Here is a 21219-nt window from a genome sequence, read left to right on the forward strand (position 1 = left end):
CTGCAATCAACTCTGTTTGAGTTGAATAGAGGAATGAGTCTGAGCCTTCTGTACTGTCGTTTCAATATACATCTCTTCCTCTACAAATTGAGATTTTGTTCCACCTAGTACAAGCTGAGACAAAATGACACAGTCCCTTGAGTGTAAAATTACATGTCTCCCTTGCTGTAGTAAGTGTAATGTCTGCTTCCAACTTACACCCTAAGACACATAGATCTCCTGAACGCAGCTCACTCTCCAGATCCCAATCACCTGAATTCTAATCACCCGTTCACACACCTGTATGTCATTATCACAAACTATTTAGTTCAGTTGTTTGCACCCCGTCACTGTGAGGTGTTGTTTGTTTTGTGACACGTCTTTATGAGCGCTGGGTTTCCTGTGATTTACTCCTCCCATGTATAATAGTTATTGCCTGTCTCACTAACGACGCCGGATTTCATGTTATCGTTATCGGATTTCATGTTATCTACCTATTGCCTGGACTACGTTACTAACCTTTTCCCTGCCTGTACTGTTGTCCTTTTGGACCTCCTGTGTATGACCTTCTGCCTGCCCCTGGACCCTGCCTCCTCCTGTGTATGACCTTCTGCCTGCCCCTGGACCCAGCTATCTGCCTCCTCCTGTGTATGACCTTCTGCCTGCCCCTGGACCCAGCTACCTGCCTCCTCCTGTGTATGACCTTCTGCCTGCCCCTGGACCCAGCTACCTGCCTCCTCCTGTGTATGACCTTCTGCCTGCCCCTGGACCCTGCCTCCTCCTGTGTATGACCTTCTGCCTGCCCCTGGACCCAGCTACCTGCTTCCTCCTGTGTATGACCTTCTGCCTGCCCCTAGACCCAGCTAACTGCCTCCTCCTGTGTATGACCTTCTGCCTGCCCCTGGACCCAGCTACCTGCCTCCTCCTGTGTATGACCTTCTGCCTGCCCCTGGACCCAGCTACCTGCCTCCTCCTGTGTATGACCTTCTGCCTGCCCCTGGACCCAGCTACCTGCCTCCTCCTGTGTATGACCTCTGCCTGCCCCTGGACTCGGTCTCCTCCTGTGTATGACCTTCTGCCTGCCCCTGGACCCAGCTACCTGCCTCCTCCTGTGTATGACCTTCTGCCTGCCCCTGGACCCAGCTACCTGCCTCCTCCTGTGTATGACCTTCTGCCTGCGCCTGGACCCAGCTACCTGCCTCCTCCTGTGTATGACCTTCTGCCTGCCCCTGGACCCAGCTACCTGCTTCCTCCTGTGTATGACCTTCTGCCTGCCCCTAGACCCAGCTAACTGCCTCCTCCTGTGTATGACCTTCTGCTTGCCCCTGGACCCAGCTACCTGCCTCCTCCTGTGTATGACCTTCTGCCTGCCCCTGGACCCAGCTACCTGCCTCCTCCTGTGTATGACCTTCTGCCTGTGCCTGGACCCAGCTACCTGCTTCCTCCTGTGTATGACCTTCTGCCTGCCCCTGGACCCAGCTACCTGCCTCCTCCTGTGTATGACCTTCTGCCTGCCCCTGGACCCAGCTACCTTCCTCCTCCTGTGTATGACCTTCTGCCTGCTCCTGGACCCAGCTACCTGCCTCCTCCTGTGTATGACCTTCTGCACTTGAAACCACCGCTCTGTCTCCTCTCATGTTCATTACAATAAGTAGTGGGAATACATCCCAAATAGCACACTATTCCCTACAAAGTGCACAACTTTTTTTTTTTACCAGTGCCCATGTGAAAAGTAGTGCACTTTAAAGGTAATAGTGTGTCATTTGGAATGCAAGCCTGTGACTGAGGAGCTGTGCTCTCATGCAATTCTAATGGAACATGTCTAGATGTCTGAAAAACTACATGTCATGTTCCTTACAAAACAGTTAAGAAAAACAGATCACAGTTCTACTGTAGTTATAGCAGTGAAGTGTGGTAATTGGGACACACTGCACTTTATATTAACTGCAGTTTTTTTCTAAGGTCTTGGTGTTAGGTAACTAACTCGGGAGGAGGGTTCCCTGATGCTTCGCAGGTCAGGAGGATGTCTTCTGCACCGAACACAGTGATGGACTCAGGCTGGGTGGTGATCACTGGGGGTTTCTTAACTGGACGGGAGAGACACAAAGTTAGCACACACACACATCGATAGATTTTTCACCTAATCGGCTCAGGTATTCGAAACAGAAACCTTTTTGTTACTGGCCCAAATGCTCTTAACCGCTAGGCTACCTGCCACCCCACACAGTCCTAAAGCCCATAGTCCTACTAACTACAGCCCACCACCCTACAGCTCAACTGTGCTACCAATATTCTGACTCACACAGGGGTTTATAGCCCACCAACTAGAATCGACAGTCCTACTGCCACTGACAGGAGCTGGCTCACAGAGGGACTCAGTGATAGCAGTCATTTCCATTTCCTGAAACATAATGGGGGAATGTATTCATTCATATCACTAAAGTCCCCCACGAGAATAGACGGAAATGGAGAGATGGGACGGGGAGAGAATGGGTTGAGAACAGAGGAAAGAGATGGTGTATATCAATGCTAAGGAGACAGTAGTGTAAAATATATATTACATTAGCTGAGTGGTAGAAAAGACAGGGCCTTGGGGATGAGAGGAGATCATGTAGAAAAAGATGAGTGATTCCTCTTTCTACTATTATGATGTACTGTTATGATCATTAAACACCCACTCATATCCGACTCATAAAACCCTACATACTAGGACGTGGTTCAGGGATAAAGAACATGGTAACTTTATCCTAAATGGCACCCTTTTCCCTTAGGGCTCTGGTCAAAGGTGGTGCATTATATAGGGAGTCATTTGGGACAATAGCCATATTCTATATATTCTCTATTGCCATATGTTGTATGACTAGGGATGCAAAGGTCATTTACCAAAGTTAAAGGAATCTTCTATAATTTTGGTAGTTAACAGAAATGTATGTTATCTATCGTGACTTTGGTCATTTATACTTTAACTTAAAACATTTTTTTTGTCATATATAGTATTCACATAGTATTTCTAGTGGATATACCATATGGTTCTTGGCATTATTTTGGCAACTCAAACTATTGACTTTTTTCACAACTGCCACCAGTTTGACACCAAAACAAGGACAACAAAACATATTAACATAGTAAAATAAATACAAGTTTGTAAAAAATATATACAGTACCAGTCAAAGGTTTGGATAAGGGTTTTTCTGTCTTTGTTTTTTTTATGGATTATATTTAGGTTTTACAACTTTGTCATTTTTTAAATCATCTTCTTTCATATATTTTACATGTGATAAGGCCACACAGAGGACCAGAGATCATTTCAGACACCTGTGATAATCTGAAGTACCCAAAGGGGCCACTAGATGTCTTGTGATAAATTACATAAAATCCTTGACAGAAAAAAATGCTGGTAATTTACTGGTAAACTTTGTAATTTTCCAGTAATATACCCTTCCTTTGCACCTTATTTATGACGCCTGTTGGTTTTTCATGTTCAGTGTTTTCAGTATGTGGGCTGGAAAATTGTCGTCTTTTTTCAATTATTTTTGCCAGTGTGAACTACATTCTCTAGAGGTCAATGGTACTTGTTGGTTGGGTTCTGATTTGACTCTGAATGAAAAAGACAGACCCAGTCTCAAGGATACATTGACATTATGTAACATGGGTAGGTAAATGGTCAAAGGAAGGCAGGAGATGAAGGGAGGAGAAATTGGGAGGTGGAAGGAGAAATGGAGGGAAGGATAGAGAGGAGGGATGACAAGAGAGGCAGAGGGTGAGATGGAAGTAGGAGGGAGAGACAGAGAGAGACACAGAGGAAGAAACAGAGGGATCGGGAGGCGGAGGGACCAATGAGTAAAGGTCAAGGACAGGGAGGGAGACAGAGAGAGACACAGAGGAAGAAACAGAGGGATCGAGAGGCGGAGGGACCAATTAGCAAAGGTCAAGGACAGGGAGGGAGACAGAGAGAGGCAGACAGGCAGTGGCATGTATTTATGGGTGCTAATGGAAGCCAGGCATCCCCAAAAAATGTACAGGAAAAAAAGTTAGATTTCGTGTTTCATAATTGTCCTTCAATTTTCAAGAGACTGAATGTGTCTCAACGGAGAAAGCATCCGAGCGAGCGAAACTGTGCCGCCTGTCTCAGTATGTGTAGCCCATCTATCTGATGCTGTCTGATCAAAACGAGCAAGACATTGTTGTCGCCCGTAGCATTGAATGCAAAGGAAGCCAACAAGCATTTGGCCTCCCTTGATAAAAAATATATACAATAATAGCCAATCCAGACAGACAGACAGACAGACAGACAGACAGACAGACAGACAGACAGACAGAGAGACAGACAGACAGACAGACAGACAGACAGACAGACAGACAGACAGACAGACAGACAGACAGACAGACAGACAGACAGACAGACATCAATATGGTTAAAAGCAAAAGGAAGTAAAGCACTTACATTCATTTATTTGGTCTGTTAGTCCAGAGAGGCAGAGCAGCAAGAGAGCAAGGCAGAACAAGAAAGGAAGTATGTTACAGTCAAGACAGTCTGGCAGGAAATGACATTACACCGTAGCCAACATCGGTACTTGCCCTCATTTCCCCAACAAATTCCCCATCTCTGGTTGGGATCATTGTTCATTGAGAAGCAATGACCACCAATGGGCTATAAATATGTATTCTACCTATTTCAATAAACAATGATTTTTACCCCCTCGTGGTCTCCCTGAGATGAATTCAGATGTGGGTGGTGTATTGATTGAGGGAACTGTCTCAGTGACTCTCATTGACATGAGAGACTTGTTAATTCAACAGTAGACACCTTGACCTTTACAATCGCCAGAATCTGGTCCTCCACCTCTTCCACTTCCTCTTCCTCCTACTGCTGCAACTATTCAACCTGACTCTCCTCCTCTTCCACTTCTTTCTCTTCCTCCTCCTCCTACTGCTGCAACTATTCAACCTGCCTCTCCTCCTCCTCTTCCTCCTCCTCCTACTGCTGCAACTATTCAACCTGCCTCTCCTCCTCCTCCTCTTCCTTCTCTTCCTCCTCCTCCTACTGCTGCAACTATTCAACCTGCCTCCCCTCCTCTTCCTCTTCTTTCTCTTCCTCCTCCTCCTACTGCTGCAACTATTCAACCTGCCTCTCCTCCTCCTCCTCTTCCTTCTCTTCCTCCTCCTCCTACTGCTGCAACTATTCAACCTGCCTCTCTTCCTTCTCTTCCTCCTCCTCCTACTGCTGCAACTATTCAACCTGCCTCTCCTCCTCCTCCTCTTCCTCCTCCTCCTACTGCTGCAACTATTCAACCTGCCGCTCCTCCTCCTCCTCTTCCTTCTCTCCTTCCTCCTCCTACTGCTGCAACTATTCAACCTGCCTCTCCTCCTCCTCCTCTTCTTTCTCTTCCTCCTCCTCCTACTGCTGCAACTATTCAACCTGCCGCTCCTCCTCCTCCTCTTCCTTCTCTCCTTCCTCCTCCTACTGCTGCAACTATTCAACCTTCCTCTCCTCTCCTCCTCCTCCTCTTCCTCCTCCTCCTACTGCTGCAACTATTCAACCTGCCTCTCCTCCTCCTCTTCCTTCTCTTCCTCCTCCTCATTTTCATCCTCATATCTTACTGACACCTTAGTTCTCTGGGAGGAGCTTTACTGCTTTTTGTGTATGTGTGTGTGTGTGTGTGCGTGTGTATGCGTGTGTGCGTGTCTGTGTGTGTGACTGATAGATGTGTGGGTGCAGGTCTGTGTGAGTCATTGATACTTTACTTAGATGAATAACAGAACAACAATAGCAGCCGCAGCAACCAACAATTCTTCCTCTAACTCCCTATGTGTCTCAAATAGCACTATATTCACTATATAGTAGTGTACTAGTAGTGCACTATATAGTACTGTACTATATAGTACTGTACTATATAGTAGTGTACTTGTAGTGCACTATATAGTAGTGTACTTGTAGTGCACTATATAGTAGTGTAGTATATAGTAGTGTACTAGTAGTGTACTATATTGTACTGTACTATATAGTAGTGTACTAGTAGTGTACTATAAAGGGAATAGGGTGTCATTTGAAACAAATCCACAGTCCTCTAACTCTGTTATTAAATCAAAGCTGTAGAAAACTCAGCAACCTTGAAGTATAAGAATCAATTTCCCCGCAGGCCCACAAACTCAGTCTGTCTGCTCCTTGTGTTGTATAACTCAATTCCCTGTTGAACTACCCCAGCCTTCCAATCAGAATCTGATTTGCACCAAGGAAACCAATAGAATGACTAATGAATGAGTTGAGGTAATCAATTAAAAAGTAATTAGACACACTATGCACATAAACACAGATTGAATGCCCCAAAAACTCAGTGACCCTCCCTGTCTTCGTGGTTTAACACAATAGGTTTGATTTGGCTGCTGGGGAGCAAGGAGACCCCAGCTCTGCTAAAACCATTGACAACCATGTGTCGTTTTCAAGGAATTGTTCAATAAATGTTATAACTATTTAGTTTTAATATCATCACATATTGAGCATAGTCAGAACCTCATCACTACTGTCTCTGATCTGGCAGACTCACTAAACACAAGTTCTTTGTTTGTAAATGATGACTGAGTGCTGGAGTGTGCCCCTGGTTTATCCATAAATAGAAAAAACAAGAAAATCGTGCCATCTGATTTTAACTTTCACTTGAGTCCTTTTCGGGGGCAACCAATAACTTCTTTGGGATCGTTGTACCTTCCACGGGATGGTTGAGCTAACATAGGCTAATGCGAATAGCATGAGGTTATAAGTAACAGGAAAATGGATATGGCTAATGGCTGTATCCAGGCACTCCACGATGCGTCGTGGGTAAGAACATCCCTATGTTGGCCATATACCACAAACTCTCGGGCCGTATTGCTTAAATATATATTATGTTATATTACACATACAATACATTGATGTGTAAATAAGGTGAAGATGGTGTACTCACAGTTAGAAGGTATGTGTATGGCTCCTTGGCTGAGCTGGGGGGCGTGGGATAGGAGGAGAGAGAAGAGAGGGAGGAGGAGGAGATGGGGGCGTCGCCCCCTACTGCCAACCTGATGTTGCGGAGTGTGAGGCATTGCTCACTGTCCCATCAAAGTCCCACCTGCTCAACACACACGGGAAACGCACACAGAGGGCAATCTGCACACACTCCTGCCGAGCGAGCGTCTCTGTTGTCACGCCCGATGTTCAGCCAGAGTTTCTCTTCCTTTTCTTCTACCTTTTTCTCCTGGTTTCCTTTGGCTCTCACCCTCTCTCTCTATTTTCTCTCTTTTTCGCTCAGGTCCACACCCTCCTGCAGTCTTCCCTAAAAGAAGGGGGAGAAGGGAGGGAGGTGGGGAGAAGAGAGGGAGGGGGACGGGGGCCTGTGTCAGAATAAGAGAAAAATGACCCTGCACCATGTGGTCAGGGCTAGATAGAGCCAGGAACACACACACACATCCAGTAGCATGTTCATTCCTAGTTTAAAGACAACTCGCAGGAAAACAGCACATTAAGGTAATGACATAGATTTTTTTATTGATGTAGTTCTGTCCTTGAGCTGCTCTTGTCTATTAATGTTCTGCATTATGTTATGTTTCATGTTTTGTGTGGACCCCAGGAAGAGTAGCTGCTGCTTTTGTAACAGCTAATGGGGATCCTAATTAAATACCCCAAAAATACCAGTGTCCATTATGGAAGGACCAATCAGATAAGCAGATGGAGTCAACCCCACAACAAGAGGGTGAACTAACAGACCATATGGAGCATAGACAACAGAGTTAGATTTATGAAGTGATGAGATGAAGTGATGAGGTGATGAAGAGATGACGTGATGAAGTGACGAGGAGATAAAGTGATGATGAGGTGATGAAGTGACGAGGAGATGAAGTGATGAAGTGATGAGGTGATGAAGTGACGAGGTGATGAAGTGATGAGGAGATTAAGTGATGAGGAGATTAAGTGATGAAGTGATGAGGCGATGAAGTGACGAGCTGATGAAGTGATGAGGTGATGAAGTGACGAGGGGATGAAGTGATGAGGTGATGAAGTGATGAGGAGATGAAGTGATGAGGTGATGAAGTGATGAGGTGATGAAGTGACGAGATGATGAAGTTACGAGTTGATGAAGTGACGAGCTGAGGAAGTGACGAGGTGATGAAGTGATGAGTTGATGAAGTGACGAGGTGATGAAGTTACGAGGTGATAAAGTGATGAGGAGATTAAGTGATGAAGTGATGAGGTGATGAAGTGACGAGGTGATGAAGTTACGAGGTGATGAAGTGATGAGGTGATGAAGTGACGAGCTGAGGAAGTTACGAGGTGATGAAGTGATGAAGTTACGAGGTGATGAAGTTACGAGGTGATGAGGTGACGAGGTGATGAAGTGATGAGGTGATGAAGTGACGAGGTGATGAAGTTACGAGGTGATGAGGTGATGAAGTGATGAAGTGATGAAGTGACGAGGTGATGAAGTGATGAGGTGATGATGTGACGAGGTGATGAAGTGACGAGGTGATGAAGTGACGAGGTGATGAAGTCCCATGTAGATCAGTTGGTAGAGCATGTTGTGGGCTCGTTTCCCACGGAAGAACAGTAGGAAAAAAGTGTGAAAATGTATGCTGTCTCTACTGTAAGTCGCTCTGGATAAGAGCGTCTGCTAAATTATGCTCTTACATAAGTGATGAAGTGTCATATCAGATAATAGACAGAACACAAATAGATAAATAAAAGGACATTTGTAATTTGATAAAGTGGTGGAGCAACTCAATTGAACGCAAGTGGCAAGGCTACTTCTGTGGTTGTGTGGTAATAAGCATGTCGTAAGAGGAGAGAGAATGAGAGAAAGGAGAGGGGGAAAGTTGTAGGGTGGTAAAGAGAGGCAGAGAGGGATGGAGAGAGGAAGTGAAGGAAAAGAGGAGAGGAGGGAGATGAGTGAGAAAGAGAGAGGGCTACCCTGTTTCATGAGGGAGAGGAGAGGGGGAGATTATAGGGGGATAAAAAGAGGGGGAAGGAATTCTCTTTTTAAAATAAATACCATTCCATTCATTTTTGTATTTATTTTGTATCAATCAAACAAGTTATAAACCACGTGTTGGATCATTTTCTATGTATTCCATTCCAGTCATTAAAATCATTCTGTCCTCCCACCTCCCACCATTCTTCACTGATGCTGAACCTATTCAACAATATCTGGCAACCAAAGAAATACATTACCATTCAAGGACTGCAAGCACAAAGACAATATATTTAAATCAACTGAGAAAGAATGGATTCAACAATATCTGGCAAAGGGAATAGAAACAGAAAAAATGATTCAGGACTTCCAACTCCAAACACTGAGAGAATACATCTAAATCAACAGAGAAAGGTTGTGAGATGAGATTGAACAGGGAACAACAATTAGAAGAAGTGAAGCACACCCAATAAGCCAGAGCAAACTAACAACATTAGGTTAAATGGTCCATTAGATTCAAGTCACTTCGCCTGACAGCGCTACCGCACAACTACCACGGACAGACAGAGGGGGGTGTGTTGGGGTGGGGGTGTGATGGAAGATGACGGCTGTGACGGTAATTCCTCCCTCCACGTAATGACACACCAGCTCTCCCAATCAATGTGTCACGTCTCTCTGCTGTCAGACACACGCATGCAAACACACACACACACACCTCCCAGACTGTGTGATATTAGTACTGGCTGTTTAGACCGTCTTTTACAGGGGTGCCCGAGGGCCCAATTACCAGACAGGCCAGAGCAACTGGGCTGGCCAATAGCAAATGTGTGTGTGTGTGTGTGTGTGTGTGTGTGTGTGTGTGTGTGTGTGTGTGTGTGTGTGTGTGTGTGTGTGTGTGTGTGTGTGTGTGTGTGTGTTGCGAACCTGTAGGGGTCTGTGGCGGCTTTTTAACAAATGCCATTAGCACAGGATGAATGGAGCAGAGCTGGAACTGTCATGGGTATTAGTACAGACACACATTCAGAGACACAGACAGACAGACACAGACAGACAGCTACACACAGCTACAGACAGACAGACAGACAGACAGACACACAGCTAATGTGATAAGGTGTCTGAGAGGGGGCTTGGTGGAGCCCAACCCGATTAATGCCACCGACAAACTGCACACAACTGGGCCAGGAAACTTAATTACAAATTTAACCCTAACACACACACACACACACACACACACACACACACACACATCTGTCAGTCCCAGTCTCCTCTCTGCAGCTGGCACTGATCCAATCTCGGCCCTATTACATGCCTTCTTGGCTCAGGGCAGAGGTCAGCAGACACATCAGACACTACAGCCGGGGGACCTATGGCCTTATGGACAACCTAGACATGTCAGGGCCCTCTACAGCCATGTCTCAGGGATAAGTGGTTATTTGATCTGGTGATGGCATCCAAATTCATTCAATCAGCCAACTGAAAAAGTGGAAGATGAAGTGATATAGTGATATAAAGGTGATATAAGTGATATATACAGCATATATAAAGAGAGAGGGGTGAGAGAGAGAGAGGGAGAGAGAGAGAGGGGGTGAGGGAGAGACTGGGAGAGAGAGAGAAAGAGTGAGGGAGAGAGAGAGAGAGAGTGAGGGAGAGAGAGAGGGGAGAGAGAGAGAGAGAGAGGGGAGAGAGAGAGACAGAGGGAGAGAGAGAGGGGAGAGAGAGAGAGAGAGACTGGGAGAGAGAGAGAGAGAGAGGGGGGGAGAGAGAAAGAAAGAAATAACAAAGGAAAGAAAAAAAGAAAGAAAGAAGGAAAGAGAGAGGGGGGGCAGGTGGAACCAGAAGAGGAAGATGTAGGTAATGTGTATTGGAGTGGAGCAGCAACAGTCTTCTAGAGTCAAACAGGTTATAAGCTGCGGACCACTCGGAATCAAACAATGAGGCAACACCCCAAAAAAATCAATATAAATCCATTTAGTGTGATTTGCTACCTTGATAAATAGTTGATGTGGCGCATTGAAACATTTTGCTAGAGGGGAGGGGACAACACAACAACTACATGCCAAAGCAAGAGAAAATGTATAGGCTTTTAGATGCCATATTGCTTTTTAAGTTTAATTGCAGCTCTGGCTCCAGTGGCATCTCTCTCCTGTCTGTTCACTCTGTCATCCATTAGATCTGAAAAGACTGGACCTGTTGGCCTGTCAATGGGCTCTCTGGGTATTGAAGTGGTATTGATGGCAGAGAGGCATGTTCAACAGCCACTCTTATCAAAGACAGGATGGAGAGAGGGAGGGAGGGAAGGAAGGAGGGAGGGAGGGAGGATGGGGCGGATGGTTTTAGGGCAGGAAACAACACAGGATGTGGCCATTTGAGTCCATGTGTATTACAGCAATAACACAGATTATACGATACAAAAGCTCAGCATTTTCAAATGACTGGAAATGTTTAATAGTTGAGCTCAAGTTCTACCCTGGCTTATTGTTACCGGCAGAAACGCTGTTGCTACGGTAATACTGTGCCAGATATCATTAATAAACTCATTCTTAAGAGCATTCCCCAAACATGTAACAGTTGAAAATAAATCAAATCAAATCAAATTGTATTTGTCACATACACATGGTTAGCAGATGTTAATGTGAGTGTAGCGAAATGCTTGTGCTTCTAGTTCCGACAATGCAGTGATAACCAACAAGTAATCTAACTAACAATTCCAAAACTGATAACTCGGGTAACCTAGTTCAACGAAGAATTTAAATGCCATATTGTAAAAAAATAGACTTTGTTATTGTATTCCACCTGTGTGAAGATGTGTAGTGGGAGGAGGGGGAGATGAAATAAATACATGCACAGAGAGAAAATCAGAGAGCGAAAGAGACCGAGAGGACAATGTGAAGAAGAGATTTCGAATGAGAGAACGAGAGAGATGGACAGTAAACATGTTTCACTCAACAGAAGATGAGAGGAGTGAGGGATGGAGGGATAGAGGGATTAGGGGGTCAACTGACTGGAAAAAATAGGAGATGAAGAGTATGAACACGAGACATCTTGTGGATGGGGTGGAGGATGAGAAGAGACAAGGATAAGAGAGGCGAGGAGAGGAGAGGAGAAGAGAAGAGAAGAGAAGAGAAGAGAAGAGAAGAGAAGAGAAGAGAAGAGAAGAGAAGAGAAGAGAAGAGAGGAGATGAGAGGAGAGGAGAGGAGAGGAATGGATATGGGACCACAGGGGTGGAGGATGAGATGAGAGGAGATGAGAGGAGAGGAGAGGATATGGGACCACAGGGGTGGAGGATGAGAGGAGAGGAGAGGAGAGGAGATGAGAGGAGAGGAGAGGAGAGGAAAGGAAAGGAGAGGAGAGTTATGGATAGGGGATGAGAGGAGAAGAGAAGAGAAGAGGAGAGGAGAGGTATGGATAGGGGACCACAGTAGTGGAGGATGAGAGGAGAGGAGAGGAGAGGAGAGGTATGGATAGGGGACCATAGGGGTGGAGGATGAGAGGAGAAGATAAGAGGAGAGGAGAGGAGACCTTTTTTTTTTTTTTCACCTTTATTTAACCAGGTAGGCAAGTTGAGAACAAGTTCTCATTTACAATTGCGACCTGGCCAAGATAAACAACAACACAGTGTTACACATGGAGTAAAACAAACATACAGTCAATAATACAGTAGAAAAATGAGTCTATATACAATGTGAGCAAATGAGGTGGGAGGTAAAGGCAAAAAAGGCCATGGTGGCGAAGTAAATACAATATAGCAAGTTTAAAAAAATTAAAATTAAATAAAAATAATAATAAACACTGGAATGGTAGATTTGCAGTGGAAGAATGTGCAAAGTAGAGATAATATAATGGGGGTGCAAAGGAGCAAAATAAATAAATACAGTAGGGGGAGAGGTAGTTGTTTGGGCTAAATTATAGATGGGCTATGTACAGGTGCAGTAATCTGTGAGCTGCTCTGACAGCTGGTGCTTAAAGTTAGTGAGAGGGATAAGTGGTGTTCGGTTCACCATATATTTGGTTTGTTCCCCTGGACCCGGACCAATCGCCTACACCTTTCTCTTTCAGTTTCTCTCCCTCCTTTTCTCTCACTCTGTCAGGATATAACCGAGTCTCTCTCACTTTGTCAGAGCTGGAGGAAAACTACTTGTCATTTGAAATGACTACCTGTACTCTATATTGACTTAGATATGTGTGTATTAGGTATTTGTTGTGAAATTGTTTAGAGTACTTGTTAGATATTGCTGCACTGTCGAAACTAGAAGCACAAGCATTTCGCTACACTCGCAATAACATCTGCTAAACACGTGTATATGACCAATATGACCTATGTCTTGCTGTGGCTCGTGGAATAAGTTATTGTTACTGCTACTCAGTTGGTCATGTTGTACCATGACAACTTTTTCGTTTTTCCTGTGTTTTATATCATATTGTACAACAGCTGATGAAACTAACACAGTAGAAGTGTGAAAAAAATGTGATCAATGTTATTTCCTGATAGTTACAATCTACACAGGAGCTTCTAATCAGCAGGTTCCCATGGGCCCAATCAGCAGGTTCCCATGGGCCCAATCAGCAGGTTCCCATGGGCCCAATCAGCAGGTTCCCATGGGCGGGAGATTCAGTTTTCCATGGTGACATCACCATGCGGTAAATTGGTTTTAATAGACCAATAACAACGAGAGTTCCAAACCTCTCTGCCAATAACAGCTAGTTTTCTGTCATAGACACACCATCAGAGGGAAAGTCCAGTGAAGAGATGGGTCCATGGATGAGGGGTGGAGCTGTGTTTTGATGAGAGATCCTCACTCTGCCACTGCTTGCTAGTGATGTGCAGTTTGCCAACGATTTGTTCTTTTTGAACAACTGTTTTTACTGACTCGAGTCATGACTCATTTTTTCAGAGTGACTCGTTAGTTTTAGCTGTTTTTTTGACGAGCTGGCTGCAATTACTTCTAGTGTAAGATTATTACACTGTCCTCCAACTCACCGGCTCCGGAGACAAGCAGGCTGCAATGACTTCTAGTGTAAGATTATTACACTGTCCTCCAACTCACCGGCTCCGGAGACAAGCAGGCTGCAATGACTTCTAGTGTAAGATTATTACACTGTCCTCCAACTCACCGGCTCCGGAGACAAGCAGGCTGCAATGACTTAGAGGGCCAGAGAGAGGGCCAGAGAGGGTTTGAGAGAGGGCCAGAGAGGGTTTGAGAGAGGGCCAGAGAGGGTTTGAGAGAGTGCCAGAGAGGGTTTGAGAGAGGGCCAGACAGGGTTTGAGAGATGGCCAGAAAAACGGCTAGAGAGAGGGTTTTCTACACCCTCCCCACTCAGACCACTCCCAGACAGTCCTAGCAAAGTTTTAGCTTGATAAATATTTTTTTGCTAAAAAGTTACTTCTGCCCATTAATGGAAATCAATTACAGTAAGGTACTTAATTGTTACCCAGAAATACTTGATATTGATATAAAAATGAATGCATTGGGCCTTTAGTGGATCAGATCTTCAAGATGTTCAAACGTTAGAAGACCAGCGGTGTTAAATAATAATCAAGGTGCTTGTAGAAGGTACAGACAGTAGAAGGTACAGACAGTAGAAGGTACAGACAGTAGAAGGTACAACAGGTCAGCACCTCCGGAGTAAATGTCAGTTGGCTTTTCATATATGGCTGCATCCCTATTCCCTTTATAGTACACTACTTGTGACCAGGGCCCCCATAGGACTCTGGTCAACAGTAGTGCACTATGTAGGGAATAGTGTGCCTTTTGGGAGGTATCTTATCTGTGCTTCAGTATTATAATAAAACCTGGCTTAACCAAATAGAGAAATAAACAGGCTCTCTAAGGTCAGGGCGTGACACCATATGCTTCTGGATTTAAAAATATATCTCTCCATATGCCTCTGGATTTAAAAATATATCTCTCCATATATCTCTGGATTTAAAAATATATCTCTCCATATATCTCTGGATTTAAAAATATATCTCTCCATATATCTCTGGATTTAAAAATATATCTCTCCATATATCTCTGGATTTAAACATATATATACGCTATATAACATGTGGCTGAAGAACAGCAGGGGTTTATGTTTTAAATCAAAGGTTACAAGAAAAGGAAAACACACCAAAGCCCCTTATAGGAAACATCACTGCACTCTATAGTCCTCTGTAAACTGGTCATCTCTGTATACCCGTCGCAACCCGCTGGTTGATGCTTATTTATAAAACCCTCTTAGGCCTCTCTCCCCCCTATCTGAGATCTACTGCAGCCCTCATCCTCCACATACAACACCTGTTCTGCCAGTCACATTCTGTTCATTTTAAAGGTCCCCAAAGCACACTCATCCCTGGGTCGCTCCTCTTTTCAGTTCGCTGCAGCTAGCGACTGGAACGAGCTGCAACAAACACTCAAACTGGACAGTTTTATCTCAATCTCTTCATTCAAAGACTCAATCATGGACACTCTTATTGACAGTTGTGGCTGCTTTGCGTGATGTGTTGTTGTCTCTACCTTCTTGCCCTTTGTGCTGTTGTCTGTGCCCAATAATGTTTGTACCAAGTTTTGTGCTGCTATCATGTTGTGTTGCTACCATGTTGTTGCTATGTTGTGTTGTGTTGCTACCATGTTGTTGTCTTAGGTCTCTCTTAATGCAATGGTGTGTTGTCTCTCTTGTCATGCTGTGTATTTTGTCCTATATTTATATATATATATATTTTAAAAAATGTATCCCAGCCCCTGTCCCCGCAGGAGGCCTTATGACATTTGGTAGGCCGTCATTGTAAATAAGAATTTGTTCTTAACTGACTTGCCTAGTTAAATAAATATATTAATATTTTTTTTCAACTCTAAATTACATCCTATAGAGCTCAATTTTTATGGCATGTTCTGCCTCTTGATGTGAAAGACGCAGACTTGATCTCAAACTTTAGGTCTTTATTAAAGACTAATTTCTTCAGTAGGTCCTATGATTTGGGCGGCAGTGTAGCCTAGTGGTTAGAGCATTAGACTAGTAACCGAAAGGTTGCAAGTTCAAATCCCCGAGCTGACAAGGTACAAAATCTGTCGTTCTGCCCCTGAACAGGCAGTTAACCCACTGTTCCTAGGCCGTCATTGAAAATAAGAATTTGTTCTTAACTGACTTGCCTAGTAAAATAAAGGTAAAAAAAAAATTGAGTGTAGTCTGTCCCAGGGGTGTGAAGGTGAACAGAAAGGCACTGGAGCGACGAACCGCCCCTGCTGTCTCTGCCTGACCTGTTCCACTCTCCACTGGGATTCTCTGACTTTATTATGGGGGCTGAGTCACTGGCTTACTGGTGCTCTTCCATGCCGTCACTGGCTTACTGGTGCTCTTCCATGCCGTCCCTAGGAGGGGTGAGTCACTTGAGTGATCTTCCTGACCGGGTTGGTGCCCCCCTCAGGTTCGTGCCTTGGGTAGTAATGTTGGTGTTCTGTTGATATCCCTTTAGTGGTGTGGGGGCTGTGCTATGGCACAGTGGGTGGGGTTATATCCTGCCTGATTGGCCCTGTCCAGGGGCTAGGGTCAGTCTGTTATATCTGGTGTAACTCTCCAGTCGATTCTGGTCTTCTGTGTGAATTTAAGTATGCTCCCCTCCCGGAGGACCAGTCCACCTGGTCGTGCTGCTGCACCAGTTTTAACTCTTCTGCCTGCGGCTAGTGAACCCTGACTTGTTCACTGGACGTGCTACCGTGTCCCGGACCTGCTGTTTTCATCTCTCTCTCTCTCTACCGCACCTGCTGTCTCGACCTCTGAATGCTCGTCTATGAAAAGCCAACTGACATTTACTCCTGAGGTACTGACCTGTTGCACCCTCGACATCCACTGTGATTATTATTTGACCCTGCTGGTCATCTATGAACGTTTGAACATCTTGAAGAGCAATCTGGCCTTAAATGGCCATGTTCTGTTATAATATCCACCCGGCACAGCCAGAAGAGGACTGGCCACCACTCAGAGCCTGGTTCCTCTCTAGGTTTCTTCCTAGGTTCCTGCCTTTCTAGGGGGGTTTTCCTAGCCACCGTGCTTCTACATCTGCATAGCTCGGGTTTCTGTATAGCACTTTGTGACATCTGCTGATGTAAAAGGGCTTTATAAATACATTTGATTGATATAGACGCTTATCTACAAATAGGCAGACCAACAGTGTTGCAGATAGAAATAACACATCTATAAGCTTAACACATTCAGTTGACATTCCAGTCACTGCTGTTAGATGTCAAACATGGTGATTATATAGAGATATTTTTTCTCTCTCTCTCTCTCTCTCTCTCTCTCTCTCTCTCTCTCTCTCTCTCAGGTTAAGGGCTAAGATAGGTTATATAAAAAGCTGGAGAAAATAAAGGTTGTCAGGGGGAACCAACTACCACCTTCTCCATCCATGTTGCCATGACAACAATATCCACATAACAACAGCATCAGCATCCCCCCTCCTAACTACACATACACATTCTGTTATTCATACACATGTGTGGGTAACCATACGCTCCCTCCTGGTTAGCGGTTATCACTCAGTCACATGCATGCTGACAAACACTCACACACACAGTCTCATACACAAGCACACACACACATCAATGCACACACGCATGCAGACACACACTCACACAGTGTCTTACAGACACACACGCCGAGAGAGGTAGAGATAACCACGCACTCTAGTACTGCAAAAATACTCAAAGGTATTTTCTTTTGAGAGTCTTAACATTTATTGACTTTTTCTAACTTGTCTTGACTAAAAGGCAAAAGCTGTAAAGAGTGTAGAGAGACATTCCCCACGAGAGACAGTCTCTTTTACCTCTCCCCAACTCTCTCCCTTCATCTATGTCCCTCTCTCTCTCGCTTTCCCCTCTCTCTCCCTCCCTCTTCTATCCTATAGTTTATACTGTCTGTCTACACTGCGAGGTAGGAAGGGTTGTTTATTGATGTTTTCAATAGGAGGAACAGAAGGAGTAGTATGAGGAGTGGACTCGTTAAGAGAACAGTGGGCTTTAGAAAGGAGGAGAGGAGAGGAGGATAATAGCAAGGGAAGAGGAGAAGAGGGGGCAAGAGAGAAGAGAGGAGATGGGAAGAGGAGAGTAGGTTTGTACATGTTGTGGATGGGTGGAGGAGGAGAGAAGATGAGAGAAGAGGAGAGGAGGAGAGGGGATACATGTTGAACATGGCCTGATGGACAGAAGTCTATACTTCCGGCGCCGACAGAGATGGCCGCCTCGCTTCGCGTTCCTAGGAAACTATGCAGTTTTTTGTTTTTTTACGTGTTATTTCTTACATTAGTACCCCAGGTCATCTTAGGTTTCATTACATAGAGTCGAGAAGAACTACTGAATATAAGATCAGCGTCAACTCACCATCAGTACGACCAAGAATATGTTTTCCGCGACGCTGATCCTGTGTTCTGCCTTACAAACAGGACAACGGAATGGATCGCATGCAGCGACCCAAGAAAACGACTCCGAAAAAGAGGGAAACGTAGCGGTCTTCTGGTCAGACTCCGGAGAAGGGCACATCGCGCACCACTCCCCAGCATTCTTCTTGCCAATGTCCAGTCTCTTGACAACAAGGTTGATGAAATCCGAGCAAGGGTAGCATTCCAGAGGGACATCAGCGACTGCAACGTTCTCTGCTTCACAGAAACATGGCTTACTGGGAAGACGCTATCCGATGCGGTGCAGCCAACGGGTTTCTCCACGCATCGCGCCGACAGAAACAAACATCTTTCTGGTAAGAAGAGTGGCGGGGGCGTATGCCTTATGACTAACGAGACATGGTGTGATGAAGGAAACATACAGGAACTCAAATCCTTCTGTTCACCTGATTTAGAATTCCTCACAATCAAATGTAGACCGCATTATCTTCCAAGAGAATTCTCTTCGATTATAATCACAGCCGTATATATCCCCCCCCAAGCAGACACATCGATGGCTCTGAACAAACTTTATTTAACTCTTTGCAAACTGGAAACCATTTATCCGGAGGCTGCATTCATTGTAGCTGGGGATTTTAACAAAGCTAATCTGAAAACAAGACTCCCTAAATTTTATCAGCATATCGATTGCGCAACCAGGGGTGGTAAAACCTTGGATCATTGTTACTCTAACTTCCGCGACGCATATAAGGCCCTGCCCCGCCCCCTTTCGGAAAAGCTGACCACGACTCCATTTTGTTGATCCCTGCCTACAGGCAGAAACTTAAACAAGAGGCTCCCACGCTGAGGTCTGTCCAACGCTGGTCAGACCAAGCTGACTCCACACTCCAAGACTGCTTCCATCACGTGGACTGGGACATGTTTCGTATTGCGTCAGATAAAAATATTGACGAATACGCTGATTCGGTGTGCGAGTTCATTAGAACGTGCGTTGAAGATGTCGTTCCCATAGCAACGATAAAAACATTCCCTAACCAGAAACCGTGGATTGATGGCAGCATTCGCGTGAAACTGAAAGCGCGAACCACTGCTTTTAATCAGGGCAAGGTGTCTGGCAACATGACCGAATACAAACAGTGCAGCTATTCCCTCCGCAAGGCTATTAAACAAGCTAAGCGTCAGTACAGAGACAAAGTAGAATCTCAATTCAAGACATTTAAACGTGTTAACCCTCGCAAGGCTGCAGGCCCAGACGGCATCCCCAGCCGCGCCCTCAGAGCATGCGCAGACCAGCTGGCCGGTGTGTTTACGGACATATTCAATCAATCCCTATACCAGTCTGCTGTTCCCACATGCTTCAAGAGGGCCACCATTGTTCCTGTTCCCAAGAAAGCTAAGGTAACTGAGCTAAACGACTACCGCCCCGTAGCATTCACTTCCGTCATCATGAAGTGCTTTGAGAGACTAGTCAAGGACCATATCACCTCCACCCTACCTGACACCCTAGACCCACTCCAATTTGCTTACCGCCCAAATAGGTCCACAGACGATGCAATCTCAACCACACTGCACACTGCCCTAACCCACCTGGACAAGAAGAATACCTATGTGAGAATGCTGTTCATCGACTACAGCTCGGCATTCAACACCATAGTACCCTCCAAGCTCGTCATCAAGCTCGAGACCCTGGGTCTCGACCCCGCCTGTGCAACTGGGTACTGGACTTCCTGACGGGCCGCCCCAGGTGGTGAGGGTAGGCAACAACATCTCCACCCCGCTGATCCTCAACACGGGGGCCCCACAAGGGTGCGTTCTGAGCCCTCTCCTGTACTCCCTGTTCACCCACGACTGCGTGGCCACGCACGCCTCCAACTCAATCATCAAGTTTGCGGACGACACAACAGTGGTAGGCTTGATTACCAACAACGACGAGACGGCCTACAGGGAGGAGGTGAGGGCCCTCGGAGTGTGGTGTCAGGAAAATAACCTCACACTCAACGTCAACAAAACTAAGGATATGATTGTGGACTTCAGGAAACAGCAGAGGGAACACCCCCCCTATCCACATCGATGGAACAGTAGTGGAGAGGGTAGCAAGTTTTAAGTTCCTCGGCATACACATCACAGACTAACTGAATTGGTCCACTCACACTGACAGCGTCGTGAAGAAGGCGCAGCAGCGCCTCTTCAACCTCAGGAGGCTGAAGAAATTCGGCTTGTCACCAAAAGCACTCACAAACTTCTACAGATGCACAATCGAGAGCATCCTGGCGGGCTGTATCACCGCCTGGTACGGCAACTGCTCCGCCCTCAACCGTAAGGCTCTCCAGAGGGTAGTGAGGTCTGCACAACGCATCACCGGGGGCAAACTACCTGCCCTCCAGGACACCTACACCACCCGATGTTACAGGAAGGCCATAAAGATCATCAAGGACATCAACCACCCGAACCACTGCCTGTTCACCCCGCTATCATCCAGAAGGCGAGGTCAGTACAGGTGCATCAAAGCTGGGACCGAGAGACTGAAAAACAGCTTCTATTTCAAGGCCATCAGACTGTTAAACAGCCACCACTAACATTGAGTGGCTGCTGCCAACACACTGTCATTGACACTGACCCAACTCCAGCCACTTTAATAATGGGAATTGATGGGAAATGATGTAAATATATCACTAGCCACTTTAAACAATGCTACCTTATATAATGTTACTTACCCTACATTATTCTCCACTATGCAATCTGGTTTCCGAGCTGGTCATGGGTGCACCTCAGCCACGCTCAAGGTCCTAAACGACATCATAACCGCCATTGATAAAAGACAGTACTGTGCTGCCGTCTTCATCGACCTGGACAAGGCTTTTAACTCTGTCAATCACCGCATTCTTATCGGCAGACTCAACAGCCTTGGTTTCTCAAATGACTGCCTCGCCTCGTTC

At 45.5% G+C, this 21219-nt stretch overlaps 1 protein-coding gene across 1 annotated transcript in view; it reads right to left on the reverse strand.

Annotated features, from left to right (window-relative positions):
* LOC115132651 (neural cell adhesion molecule L1-like) overlaps positions 1 to 21219 on the reverse strand; it is a 99520-nt gene that overhangs the window by 32629 nt on the left and 45672 nt on the right. Inside the window, exons 2-4 of the mRNA XM_065020872.1 lie at positions 6921 to 7283; positions 4424 to 4438; positions 1964 to 2066 (exon numbers count right to left, since the gene is read on the reverse strand). Of these exons, the coding sequence (XP_064876944.1) occupies positions 1964 to 2066; positions 4424 to 4438; positions 6921 to 7053 (251 nt within the window). The 5' untranslated portion in view covers positions 7054 to 7283. The remainder of the gene's footprint in view (positions 1 to 1963; positions 2067 to 4423; positions 4439 to 6920; positions 7284 to 21219) is intronic.

Source organism: Oncorhynchus nerka, linkage group LG7 (genome assembly GCF_034236695.1).
Source record: "Oncorhynchus nerka isolate Pitt River linkage group LG7, Oner_Uvic_2.0, whole genome shotgun sequence".
NCBI classification, from domain to species: Eukaryota; Metazoa; Chordata; class Actinopteri; order Salmoniformes; family Salmonidae; genus Oncorhynchus; species Oncorhynchus nerka.